This window comes from Molossus molossus, unplaced genomic scaffold, assembly GCF_014108415.1.
Source record: "Molossus molossus isolate mMolMol1 unplaced genomic scaffold, mMolMol1.p scaffold_m16_p_12, whole genome shotgun sequence".
Lineage (NCBI taxonomy): Eukaryota > Metazoa > Chordata > Mammalia > Chiroptera > Molossidae > Molossus > Molossus molossus.
Window position 1 is genome coordinate 493,435 of NW_023425347.1, and position 13,272 is coordinate 506,706.

The window sequence follows — 13,272 nt, forward strand, 5'->3', positions numbered from 1 at the left end:
GAGGCGAGCACGGCTCTCACCTACGCCCTCTTTACTGGGAGTCTTCCAGTTCTGTTTCTCCTTTTCTGAAGCCAATTGTTGGGCTTCTCTGGCCAGTTTTTATAAGTTACCAGCTGGGGAAACATCCCTCTGGACGACAGAGGTGTGACCATTGCTCTTTCCTGTAAGGGCAGCATTGCGTGTCGAAATGTTAGCAGGGTGGTTTCCTTCGGCGTCCGGAGAGGGAGGTCTGGATCCTCTGGGATCGTAATACTGGCCGAAGCAGCAGGTAAAAGCATAACATCCAATAGTTCACGAGCATACAGGCCTGGCCATTTCTATCTTCCTTCCACCTGATGTCAGGAAGCCATGGTCCTTCCATGCCAGTCCACATCCTGAACTGCTTTGAAGGCGTCTGTGCTGTCGGAGTCGATGTCCGCGTTCGGCCTTGGCCTGAACAGGCATCTGGTTGAGCCTGTCGAGCTGAGGTTGCCAGGGGTGCAGGTTCTCCCTGGAAACTTCAGGAGGAGTTACGACGGCACAGTCCTGGGAAGTCCACCTGCCTGATGTCCGGCAGGTCATCCTGAGGGGCAGGAGGGGCCTGTCAGGTCTCAGCAGTCTCGAGGGACTTAGAAAACGCTCTGTGGCTCTCAGTTCAACTTTACTTCAGGGAACACATGAAACAGGAGGTGTATGAGGATCCTCAGAGGGCTCAGCCTTCCACGGACAGGTTCTCTGAAGTTCATCAGAGGGAGTGAGAGGGTCCTGAGGGAGGGTGATAACGGAGGCAAAGCCGGAGATGGGCCTTGAGACAGAGGAGCGGGGAGGACGGGGGAGGCTGGGTGCGAGGGACCTGGCTCGGGGGCCCTCTTCCCCAAAAGGACCATCGCCCAGTTAGTCCCGAAGCTGTGTTTTGCAAAGAGACAAATTCAGGTTCTTTGTAATGTTTCGAGGCCTCAGGATACCACTCCCAATGGGCATTGCATTCGGTTTTGCCAATGGAATGATTGTCCAGTTTGGTTTTAAGAAATGTAAGTTTGGCCCTGGCCGGTATGCGCAGTGGTCAGAGCTTTGGCCCACGGACCAGTGAGTTGCGGGGTTAGATTCCAGTCAAGGGCACGTACCTCGGTTGTGGTTCTCCCTGGCCCTGGTCGGGGTCGTGCGGGAGGCAGCCAGTCACTGTGTTTCTCTCACATCGATGTTTCTCTCTCTTTCTCCCTCCCTCCCACTCTATCTGAAGATAAATAGAAAAATATCCTTGGGTGAGGATTAAAAAAAAAGAAATGTCAAAAGTAATGGCCATTGATGTTCTAAATTAGTTTTGGTCGGGGAGTCTATTTAGTTAAAAATGTACATGAAGAGGGACTGCCGTTTTTAAACATAAATTTGGCCAGGGTCCCGTTGGGGTGGCCGGATCAGGAGCTGGGCTGCGGCCGAACCAGCACAGGTTCCGGGAGCAGCCGCCTGCAGGGCAGCCCGGCCTGCACAGGTGTCAGGTCTCCAGCCCCTGGGGCAGAGCCGGCCCCTCTGGGAAGCCTGCAGCCATCGGCCCTGCCGCTGTGCCTGGCCCGCCCTCCGTCCTGTTGTCTGCGTCGGGCCCCTTCCCCTTTCCCGTGACAGCCTCCGCTGGGCCTCATCGCCCACCTGGGCAAGGACAGGCCGGCTGTGCGTGACTTTGACTCCCTCATCCCAGCTCGAAGTGAGGTCCTGGCTGGGGGTGTCCTTGTGGTCCTCTGGGCACGTCTGTCAGCCTCGTCCTGGGGTCCCCGCACTCGGAGGGCCCTCCGCCCAGGTGCTCCCCACATCTGCAGGGGACGTGCTGATAGTTGGTCACGTGTGCTGAGGTTTGTGGGGTGTCTTTGCTCCTCACTACATTGCAAACCCCTCAGAAGATGCACTAATGTATCTCCATCTGTTTTTGTTCTTATTATTTTATGCACTTTAATTTTTATTTCATTACTATAGAACTGTATTTGTCTTTTGTAGAAAAATGAGAAATAACAGATCATTCAAAAGAAGAAAGAAATAATTTAAAATACTTCTAGCCAGAGACATTTGGTATATACTTTTCCAGATTTTGTTGTTTGTGTCTACATACATGGAATATACATTTGTGGTGTTTTCATTTTTTTTTTTCTTTTGTTAATCCTCAATGGAGAATATTTTTCCATTGATTTTAGAGAGAGCAGAAGGGAGGGGGCAGAGAGAGAGAAACATTGATGTGAGAGAGACATCGATTTGTTGCCTCCCGCACGACCCCAACTGGGCCGGGACCGAACGGGGCACCAAACCCTCAACCCTTCAGTGTGTGGCCGACGCTCTGACCACTGAGCGGCAGCGGCCAGGGCCTTACATGGCATTTCCATGTGAAATGAAATCTTGTAGTACATAGCGTCCCCCATTCTTTTATTCATTCAGCAGTGTCATAAATACCTTTTCATGTCAGAGAGGTATCCACATTATTGCTTTTCAGTGGCCGTCGACCACCTGGGACAGTAAGACTGCAGAGAATGTTGGTGTCCTTATTGAAGTAATGTCAGAGCTTTAAAATTTTGACTCCTGTGTCTGTCACTGAATTGGACCTCTGTCTGAGTCAGGCAGGAAAGAACAGACGCAGGGCTAATACGGTATCAGGAAAGAGGCACGCCACCTCTTATGCTGTTGCATTAGGCTTAGACTGTACGCAGAACCTGGGGGCATTTAGATAACTGTGAAAACAGCTTTGAAGTGGACCCTCGCGGTAGACATGAACCCTGTGTGGGTCAGTGTCTGCACGCCTCCGTCCCAGGCCCTCAGCGATCCTTTTCGGGCTGTGACTCTGCCTGTATTGCGGTGTGACCGTAACTTTCTTCTCTCCTTACACACAAGTACTTCGCTTACTGGGTTCTTTATAAACGAGGGTTTAGGTTACAAACAGGCTCGGCAGGTGGACAGGTGGAATGAGTAGTACCATTTATAGCAATGTTTTATTTTATTTTTTTTTATCCTCACCCGAGGACATTTTTCCATTCCCTGCTCAGACAGAGTGGGAGGGAGAGAGAGGAAGAGAGAGAGAGAGAGAAACATCAACGTGAAAGGAACACATCGAGTGGCTGCCACCCGCACGACCAACCAGGGCCGGGGACAAACTGCAACCGAGGTATGTGCCCTTAGCGGGAACCGAACCCGGGTCTCTCTGGACCACAGTTCTGACGCTCCAACCGCTGAGCCAAACTGGCCGGAGCATAGCAATGTTTTATAAAAATACTGTCAAAACATGTTTAAAGTCAAATTATGTGAAAATCTGGATTTCCAGAAAAGCTCTCATTTGTAAAAATATTACTAGAATTTCTTTATAACACAAGTTTCTTCAGATAATTAAAAATTATTCTATTACAAAGTTTTTTTGAAATATGCCAGGAAAACTTGTCATATTGTAACAGTGGCTTTTGAGAAATTGTTTTTTTAAATCCTCACTGGAGGATATTTTTTCTTTCTCTTTTTCTTTTCTTTTTAAGATAGAGTGGGAGGGAGGGAGAGAGAGAGACACATCAGTGTGAAAGAGACACTAATTGGTTGCCTCCCACACAACCCCGACCAGGGCTGGGGATCGAACCTGCAACCCAGGTATGTGCCCCTGACCAGGAATCAAACCCGTGACTCTGGTCTGCAGGCCAGAGCTCTACCCGCTGAGTCAGATGGGCCAGGGCTCGAGAATGTTTTTAATTGTCTAACAGAAGACTGTAGATGATCCCAAGTTGCTGGTTGTGACAGACTTGTGAGTGTCTGATTCAGAATGAGGTTTCATGTTTGTTTGCTTTTTAAATTTTTTTACTATGTTTTTTACTTATTTTAGATAGAGAGAGGAACATTGACGTGAGAGAGAAATATCGATAGGTTGCCTCCTGTATGCACTGGACCAGGGATCGAACCTGCAACCCTTCAGTGCACAGGGCGCTCAGCCACTGAGCCACCTGCCAGGGCCTGGTGAGCTGGACGAACGCTCAGCCTGTCCACCCGAGAGTCGCAGAAAGGCCGCCGAGGGAAATGACTCTCAGGGGTTGTAGACAGTTGCCGTACCGTCTCTGAGGAATGCGATCCTGTTTTGGTGATTTCTTTTTTCTGACTCTGGGCTGTTTCCCTGGATGGTTGATTCTGCCTCCTCATACTCTGTGCTCTGGTTACTGTGAACTTGAACCTACTCAAAGTAGCGTGTCGTTAGTCTGAACTCTTCCAGGGCAGTCTGTGTTCGCCGTCGGGCCTCCTTCCCTCGTGCGAACTGCCCAGGACACTCGTGGGGCCAGTTTAGGAAGAAGCGTAGCTGGGGAAGTCGAGTCAAGGAGGTGAACATGCTGGAAATATTGAAGAAAGGTATTCTTGCTTTATTACAGAAAGTTTGCTTTTCCCTGCAAATGATGACTCATGAGATAAAATTTTAAAAAGGATTTATTTCCATGAAGTTCAAAGTCCGTTGCAAAACATAACATTCTTCTCTTACCATATGTCACAGAAGAATGTGAACAGCCTTGAGTACAGCCGCCGGACCAGCCCACAGGCCTTGAGTAGTGGGGGGAAGGTGCGGCCATGAGCCTGGTTGCACACCTGCTGGGGTGCCGGGGCAGCCGGCTCGGTTCTGTGTGGGCAGAACTGATAGTCCGGTGGCACTGGTTCTGTTTTAGAGGTTTGATGCTCAGCTGGGTCTCCCCGCCCTCCGATGCTGGGGGAGAGTGGGCTGGGGAGGGTGCTTGGACCAAGTGCACTGAAAACAACCGTCAGGCATCGGTGTATATCAAGGCCAGTTCTTATTCCAAGTGGAGAGTTTATACCTGTGTACATTACTGCTCTACTCTGCAAATGTGAAAAGCTTCTGAGTTTTGTTTTTTTAATCCTCATCTGAGGACACTTTTTGCATTCATAGAGTGAGAGAGAGAGAGGGAGGAAGAGAGAGAGAAACATCAATGTTAGATAGAGAGACACATCAGCTGGTTGCCACCCACACGACCCCATCCAGGGCCGGGGACAAACTGCAACCGAGGTACGTGCCCTTAGTGGAAACCGAACCCGGGTCTCTCCGGACCGCGGGCTGATGCTCTAACTTGAGCCAAACCGTCCAGGACAAGCTTCTGAGTTCTTTTACAGTCTCACCAAGAAAGTAAAATTGCCCAAAATTGGAATTGCTGTGTCTTTTAAAAATCTCCTTGAGGTAATGTTAAGTGTTACTTTTTTTTTTTTAAGTTTCCAGACTCTGGAACTTCCATCTCGAATGTAGCGTTGTGCAGGGATTAGGCGCTGTCATCAGTTGTTTGACAGCTCACCCAAGGACCGTGTTTATCTAACACAGGCAGACACCTGCCTCGTCCCAGGCCTTGAGACGCAGGGACACGGACGCACTGCCGGCCTCCGAGGGGAGAGCCGGTAGAGAAACTCACTGGATGCTGCTTCCGACAGCAGGAGTCAGCACTGAGTTCTGGGGGACACAGAGGGAATTGTGGGCACCCGGGGTCATATGGGATGACCTCTGCACTGAGTCCTGGTGGAGAGCTGTCTTCCAGTCGTTGGAAGCTGCCCGCGAACGGCCAGGGGGAGAGGAGACGCCCGCTGTCCTGCAGCCGCTGGGGCTCAGCCCGGTGCAGGTGGGGCGGGCTCCGCTGGCCGCCGGCCCTGGGGCTGGCGAAGGGCTTTTCAGCAGAGTCCATAAGTGATCAAATTACATTTTATTTTAATTATTTTTTAATCCTCACCTGAGGATATTTTTCTGTTTATCTCAGATAGAGTGGGAGGGAGGGGGGCAGAGAGAGAGAAGGAGACAAACATCAGTGCGAGAGAGTCAAGGCCTCGCTGCCTCCCGCAGGACCCCGACCAGGCCGGACGAACTGCAACCGAGGTGCGTGCCCTTGACCGGAATTGGACCCGTGACTCTGGTCTGCGTGCTGAGCCAAACCGGCCAAGGCTCAAATTACATTTTAAAAAGAACACTGAAGTTTGGAGGACAGATTAGAAGAGGATAAGATCAGTGACAGAAAGATCAGTTAGGAGGCTGAGGAAAACTAAGGGGGCAAAGGGGCCCTGGCACAGTGTCTAGCCTGGTGCAGGGCACCAGCGTGTATTGAAGGAACAGATGAGATGAAGGACCTGCGCTGCGCCTGGGGGGTCTTCGGGGAAGGGAGATGAATGCGGATGAGATCAAGTCCAGCTGTTGGCTTCCAAAGGCTCTTCGGTTCCCTGAGCTGGTTATAAAATGTTATGCTCACAAGCATTTTCTAAGACAGCATCATTAACTTCCATCAGATTCATAAAAGGTCCACTGCCCTGCTCAAGAGGGAACACTGCCGGGTTAGGTCAGCCTGGCACGAAGGTAGAGCACGGAGCCGGTTCAGCCGAGGGCTGTGTTTGTGGAGGAGACGGCGTGCTGGGGACATTGCACACGGGGTCGGGACGGATTCAGAGAGAACCCAGCAGGCCGGACAGAGTGGCCGCGTCGTCGTGACGGGCTCATTGACCAGCCGCACTGCAGAAGTGGGAAGGAGGTGCCGGCCTCAGCAGTTTTGGGAACCGTTGTGAACAGCCATCGCAGGGGGGGTGCGCTTACTGGAGTTGTCTGAGAAGAGGCAGAGGCCCAGGGTGTGGCACAGGAGCGAGGAGAGTAGGGACTCCGTACTGAAGAGGAGGCCAGGCTGCCTCCAGACAGTGTCCCGAGTGCCGGCACAGAGCTCCCCTTCGTGGAGCCCACAGAGACCGCTCGGCCGCAGACTGCCCCTGCTCGGCGGCAGCATCCTGGGACAGGAGTGTGAGATGCAGGCTCATTTTAAATTTCCTGATCTGAGAATCAGGCACAATGGGTAACTCTGCTTCTGTAGAAAAGTAAGAAAGGAAAATGAGGACAGGACACTGCCCTTGCCTGTGGGGGTCCTGCTGTCTCAGGGTTGCTCCCTGCCTCCTCGCTGGTGTGCAGGGGTGCTGTGCGGGGGACCTGGGGCATGTGTGGGTCTCCCTTTCAGAGCTGGTGGCTGCCGTCGTCTGTGTCATGTTCACCGGACCAGCTTGGAGCAGTCAGGGTCCAGGGCACAGCTGAAGGGCCACGAGGGAGCGAGAGAGGAAGCCCTTTTCTCTGTCTCTGTGTTTTCAGTGAAAAGACAGTGTTTATTATTTTCTTTGTTTTTTTATTGTTGTTAATCCTCACCTGAGGATTTTTTCCATTGATTTTTTTTAGGCAGAGTGGGAGGGAGGAAGAGAGAGAGAGACATCAGTGTGAGAGAGACACATCAGTTGGTTGCCTCCAACATGGCAAGAGTCGGGATTTAACCTGCACAACCCAGGTGTGTGCCCTTGAGCAGAATCGAACCCGCGACCTTCGGTCTGTGGGCCAACGCTCTAACCACTGAGCAAACTAGCCAGGGCAAGAGGGCAGTGTTTAAAAGCTGTTCCCAAAGCCCCAGAACTTAATTTTTCTCAGCTGTGCTGTGACAATCTTGTTAGAAGGAAACACCAGTTCACTGAAATTCCCATTTATTGGCACAGCCGTTTAAAAGTTAGAGGCCGAGATGTTCTGTTTGTTTTTACAGAGTTTGGGAACATGTTTTCTGCTCACATTCTTTTAACCTTACACTCATCAAACACAGGCTTCATCCTACACGGTTAGGTGTTTCCTGTCTTGTTAACCGTTCCTGGTTACCAGGCTCTTCCTTATCAGCATGATGTGTTACTTTTTTTTTTTTAATCCTCACCTGATGACATTTTTGCATTTATCTTCAGAGAAAGTGGGAGGGAGAGAAGTATCCATGTGAGACACATTGAGTGGCTACCACCCACACGACCCCAACTGGGGCCGGGGACAAACTGCAATCGAGGTACATGCCCTTAGCGGGAACCGAACCTGGGACTCTCTGGTCTGATACTTTTTTAAAAGCTCTTTTAAAAATCAAGCTCTCTTATTTACATGTTTCTGTAGGAACAAGTCCTAGGTAATGTTGACGTTTCTGTCTTTGTAGTGAATACAGTTAATTTGCATTTTATTCATCAGGCATGTGGAGTGAAAGAAAATTAAAGATTGATAGTTGTTTCTCTTTATTTGTTTTCCACCTGTCCTGACAAATATGTGAGAAGCAGATACTTTAGGAATCCTAATTTTATGTTTTTATTCCTGTAAACTTTTCCATATTTTAGACCTCTGTAGGGTCCCAGGGCTCTGCACACAGACGTGGAAATCTGAGTTCTAGAGGGCTAAAGTATAGGCGGTGTTCCCGCAGCTCAGAAGCTAGGAGCTGCAGCGGAGGAGCCGTCTGCAGACACCAGAGTTGTCTGTTCCTGTGTGTCCTTGCAGGGAAAGAATATCCATTCGTCACTTACTTTTTTTTTAACATGTTCTATCACTAGTTAACTCTAGTGTAGTCACAAAATAGTAGTTTTTTCCCTACATCTTAAAAACATGCATTATATTTTGATGGCAGCTATAGAAAGTTGTCTGTTTTCCTTTGGGACCATAGAGCCAAGCTGACAAATGGTACCCCTAAGGGGAGCAAGCTGGCATCTGCCTGTCCTGCATGAAGGGGTGAGATTTTCACTCCCCTGTATTTTGGGGATACCTTTTTTTTTTTATCCCAACCCAAGGACATTTTTGCATTTATCTCAGATAGTGTGGGAAGGGGAGAGGGAGGAAGAGAGAGAGAAACATCAATGTGAGAGAGACACATCGACTGGCTGCCTCCCACACGACCCCAACCAGGCTGGGGACAAACTGCAACCGAGGTACGTGCCCTTAGCGGGAACCGAACCTGGGCCTCTCTGGTCTGTGGGCCGACGCTCTGACCGCTGAGCACACCCGGCCAGGGCTGGATTGACTTTTTGGTTCCTGGTGTAAAAGGATGTTTCAGACCCATTTCCCTGTGCTCTGGTTGTTGGGGGGAGTTTAGAATGGAAAGAAGCTGACAGATGACTTAAAGAGAAGTTACTGGAACCATGAAGTCACATTGCTGGCTAAGAACTTGCCGAGGATCTGCCTGTGTGTCATGTCCGGTCGGAGGCTGCCCGGCCTGCTCTGGCACTGACATGCGAGCTGGGGGTAAATGGGGTGGGGCTGGCAGTGCAGCTGGGGGGCAGGCTAGTCACAGATGCAGGCACAGCGGAGGGAGTCGCGCAGCAGTGGCGGCGTAGCTGGGCACTTGAAGTACCGAGGGACCCCTGGAAAGTACATGTTCCCTGACCACTCTGCGGTAGTCTGGAGCGAATACAGAATAATGGTGAATGCAAACTGTAATTGAGAAAGAGCAACAACTAAAAAGAACAACAAAAAAAGTACTTTCCCCATGTTATCCGACGTCCATTATCCACAAGCTGCCCTTGCAAGTGCGGACCTGCCCCAGTCCCCTTTCTCACTGTCACTGTAAGTACACAGAGAGGCACAGGGTTCGTGGGCACCCGATGGCGCCAGGCCCAGGTGCACGGTTTGTGATGGGAGTGTTCGGCGTGGGTAGGAGACATTCTGAAAACCACTGAATGGGCGTGGATGAGAGAAACCACTTTTCCTTCAGTGGTGAACATTTGAGTAATATTTAATGGGGGGAAAGATACTTCCTTTCTAAAGAGGATTTAGTCTAGTGTGAGAAAGAGGAATTGGACTGTTTTTCTCTAATTCTCCCCTCCTCCCCCTTTAAGGAAAATGTTCCAAAGAGCTCATGATGACCAGGAACTTCTTCAAACTGCAGCTGCCTGTGACATGTTAATGGTTTCCTGACAAATGGCACAGGCCAGGGCCTTTCAGTCACTACCTTACTGCAGCATTTCAGCCCAATTTTCATGCAGAGTGATCAGGAAAGATTTGTAAAGGAATTGGTGTAATTATTCATAACCATTAAATTTTGCTTATTAGTAAGCATGTGAGCGACCCAGGTCACCCTCCCCCTCAGCACCCCCCACCCCCCTCCCTTCAAGGTGCAGGGCCCAGAGATAAGCCAGCCAGGCCTTGCCAGGAGGGTGTGTACCGGCAGAGAAACAGGAAGCTGTGCCTCGGGCGCCTGCCTGGAGGTCCCTCGGTCAGGTGTGCCGAGCCCTGCGGCAGCCACCCTGCTCAGCGCGACACGGTGGTCATTGATGGCGGGGAGAAGTATGAGTGAATTGCAGCTGAAGGAGCTTTGCCATTCAGGGCTCTACAGGCGGAGACGAGATCGCCCCGATAGCTTGAGACTGAATGGGGTGCAGGAGGAAGAGCTGAGGTGAGTGCCGCGTCCGAGTCACCTCGGCTCAGGGTCGCGTCGCAGCCTGTGACTGCAGGGAGGTTCCTGCCCGTGGGGACAGCAGCTGGGATCCCCCAGGGAACCTCCTAATCGGCTGTTCCAGACCGAACACCACCCGACTGGGCTGGGCTGGGACCGTGCGGAACTCGGTTCTCTCCCTGTCTCCACCGGTCCCCTGCTGCTTCAGCTCTTCCCCAGACCTGTGTCTTTAAAAGCCATGTGGTCACCACAGGAATAGTTAAACTAGAAACAGTTCATTTCACCCCCCTCAGTTGGAAGATAGATTGCCGTGGTTCATCAGAACGTGTTTGTTGAGGAATTTTTCCCGTTCGTGGTGGTGAGTGTAGTCTGGAGTTTGGGTGGGCGGGGTGTTGAAGCGGGAGTCTTTGTTATTGAAATGAATTTGGGAAAGGGATGCAGAGAGACTGTTTCGGCCACCTAGGAAGGAGGGACCTCAAACATCTGGAGACCCTGTTAACCAGAAAGGGGAGGGGTCTTTTGGTTTCAGCGTTCATTTGCACAATTTTGGTTTTTGTTACAACTATTGAATTTTGTTTAGATTTTAGGGTCTAAAAGGCCCTAGCAACTTGAAGCTCTATGTTAAAATTCTGTGAACTAGAAGGGTCCGGATTTTCTGTTCCTGTTTCAGCCCTGAGGAGCTCAGTGAACAGACTTCCTTTTCCTTGTGTGACACACTGTCTAGTACTTGACCTGCCCGCGCACCCACGCTGGTGACCGTCCGTTGGCGGTGGGGGCGTCTGTGTACTGTTGTTCTTTCCTGCGTGCCCGTTCTCAGTTTACTGTAAATTCTGTTTAAATTGGACAAGGAAACATTGACAAGGACGCTCTTTTTTTTTTTTTATCCTCACCTGAGGACATTTTTGCATTTATCTTCAGATAGAGCTGGAGGGAGAGAGGGAGGAAGAGAGAGAGAAACATCAACGTGACAGAGACACATTGAGTGGCTGCCATCCACACGACCCCCACCGGCGTCGGGGACAAACTGCAACCGAGGTACATGCCCTTAGCGGGAACCGAACCCAGGCCTCTGTGGTCCACGGGCCGACGCTCTAACCGCTGAGCCAAACTGGCCAGGGCGATAAGGACGCTCTTTTAAACTTATATTAAATTTGTATTATTCGCCCTGGCTTGAGTGGCTCGGGTTGGAGGGTCTGCCCGTGGGCCAGAGAGTCCCGGGTTCAATTCTTACCCAATGTGTCTCTCTCACATCATGTTTCTTGCTGTCTCTCTCCCTCCCTTGCACTCTCTTTAAAAATTTTGTATTTTTTTAATATAATTTTATTTTATCTCACCCCCCTCCCTGTCCTCTTCCCTTTTGGCAACCATCAGCTTGTTCTCGACATCTAGAGGTGTGTTTGTGCTTGTTTGTTCATTTTTTAAGATTCCACGTGTAAGTGAAGTCACACAGTGTTTGCCTTTCTCTTCGACTTAGCCAGGTATACCACAGGAGCTGCTTTTTGACAGTTAGCACCTCTCACTGCCTTTGAAAAGAATAGTAACATTGCCCTGCCCGGTTTGGCTCAGCGGTTAGAGCATCGGCCTGCGGTCCCGAGAGACCCGGGTTCGGTTCCCGCTAAGGGCATGTATCTCGGTTGCAGTTTGTCCCCGGCCCTGGTTGGTCGTGCGGGTGGCAGCCACTCGATGTGTCCCTTCACGTCGATGTTTCTCTCTCTCTCTCTTCCTCTCTCTCCCTCCCTCTCTATCTGAACAAAAAAATGTCCTCGGGTGAGGATAAAAAAAAAAAAAAAAAAAAAAGAATAGTAACATTAAAGAACTCTTCTGGGGAGCATCTGAGATCTTGCTTCTGACATTATCCCCAGTTTGGCTCAAGCAAATGCTTATAAAACGTCTCCAAAAAAATAAAAAACTGTCAGTGATACTAACATGATTAGCATTTTTCCGACTATATCAGGTGTTTCTTAGCTACATTTAATTTATTAACTCTGGATTAGAAAAAACCGAGCTTAAAAGCTTCAGAGTTTGAAATATTATAAGTTGTAAGCGTGAGTTTTAAGGAAACTATTGCGCTTTCTCTTGCTAACCAGATCGGCTATTGGACCTGACTTCTAAAATCGACACTTAGTTATAGACGCATCTGCTCTTGATCCCAGAGTGAAAAGTTACCAGAAACAGTTTTGATTTTAGATGGATGGTCCGAAGGGATTTTCTTTTTTTTTAAGTAAAGATGTTTAAAGCACCGTTTGAGACTTTTCCTCCTCCTCAGACAGGAGCAAAGGCCAAACGGGTGCCCAAGAAGGTGGGTGTCCGTGCGGTTAGAACGGCCTTGGGACGAGAGTTTCTCTTCTGCCCGGTTTAAGTTAAAGGAGAGAGAGATTCTTAACGAAAGGAAGTCTTTTCCAGCCATTCCGGGGATGTAGCCTTGATAATGACAGACTTCACACCTGCCGTCTCTGACCCATGATGCAGAGGGCGCCCCTCTTCCTTGCGTTGGGAGAGCAGTGCTCAGCTGGGACGGGGCGGTCGTCTGTTTCTCCGTGGACATTCTATCAGCGTCGGGAGGCAGGGCTTTTTCTTCCCTGGTATTTCTGGTATTCACGCAAGTTCTTAGCTGACGGGAATCGGGAGGGGAGGGATTTTGAAAGTAGGCACACCTGCCTGGCCAGTGTGGCTCAGTGGTTGGACATCGACCCATGCACAAAGAGGTCGCCGGTTCACTTCCCGGTCGGGGCACATGCCCAGGTTGTGGGGCCAAACCTCCAGTGGGGGGCATGCAGGAGGCAGCCAGTCGATGTTCTCTCTCATCGATGTTTCTATCTCTCTCTCCCTCTCTTCCTCTCTCAAATCAATAAAGGAAAAAATATTTTAAAAAAAGAAAGTAGGCACACCTATTTCAGAGCCACTCAGCTGGACCAGGTCTGTCATTATGGTGAACCTAAGTCTGTTTCTCTTTAAAATGAGGGTAAAGTCCAGCCGGTGTGGTTCAGTGGATTGAGCCTCATCCCATGGACTGAGAGGCCCTGTTTGATTCCCAATCAGGGCACATGCCCGGGTTGTAGGCTCGATCCCCAGTGGGGGCTGGCAGGAGGCAGTAGATGGATGCCTC

The 13,272-nt window shown here is 50.2% G+C and overlaps 1 protein-coding gene across 6 annotated transcripts in view; it reads left to right on the forward strand.

The window, feature by feature from the left end:
• The window catches only part of LIMS1 (LIM zinc finger domain containing 1), a 97,560-nt gene that overhangs the window by 25,991 nt on the left and 58,297 nt on the right, over window positions 1–13,272 (forward strand). The window contains exon 1 of one of the 6 annotated variants that reach the window (XM_036257029.1): window positions 9,951–10,166. The exons of 4 other annotated variants lie outside the window; for them this stretch is intronic. In XM_036257029.1, coding sequence (XP_036112922.1) covers window positions 10,045–10,166 — 122 coding nt within the window. In that variant the 5' untranslated portion in view covers window positions 9,951–10,044. Of the gene's footprint in view, window positions 1–9,950; window positions 10,167–13,272 lie in introns of those variants that run through there. One more of the 6 variants, XM_036257030.1, reaches the window with a different exon arrangement.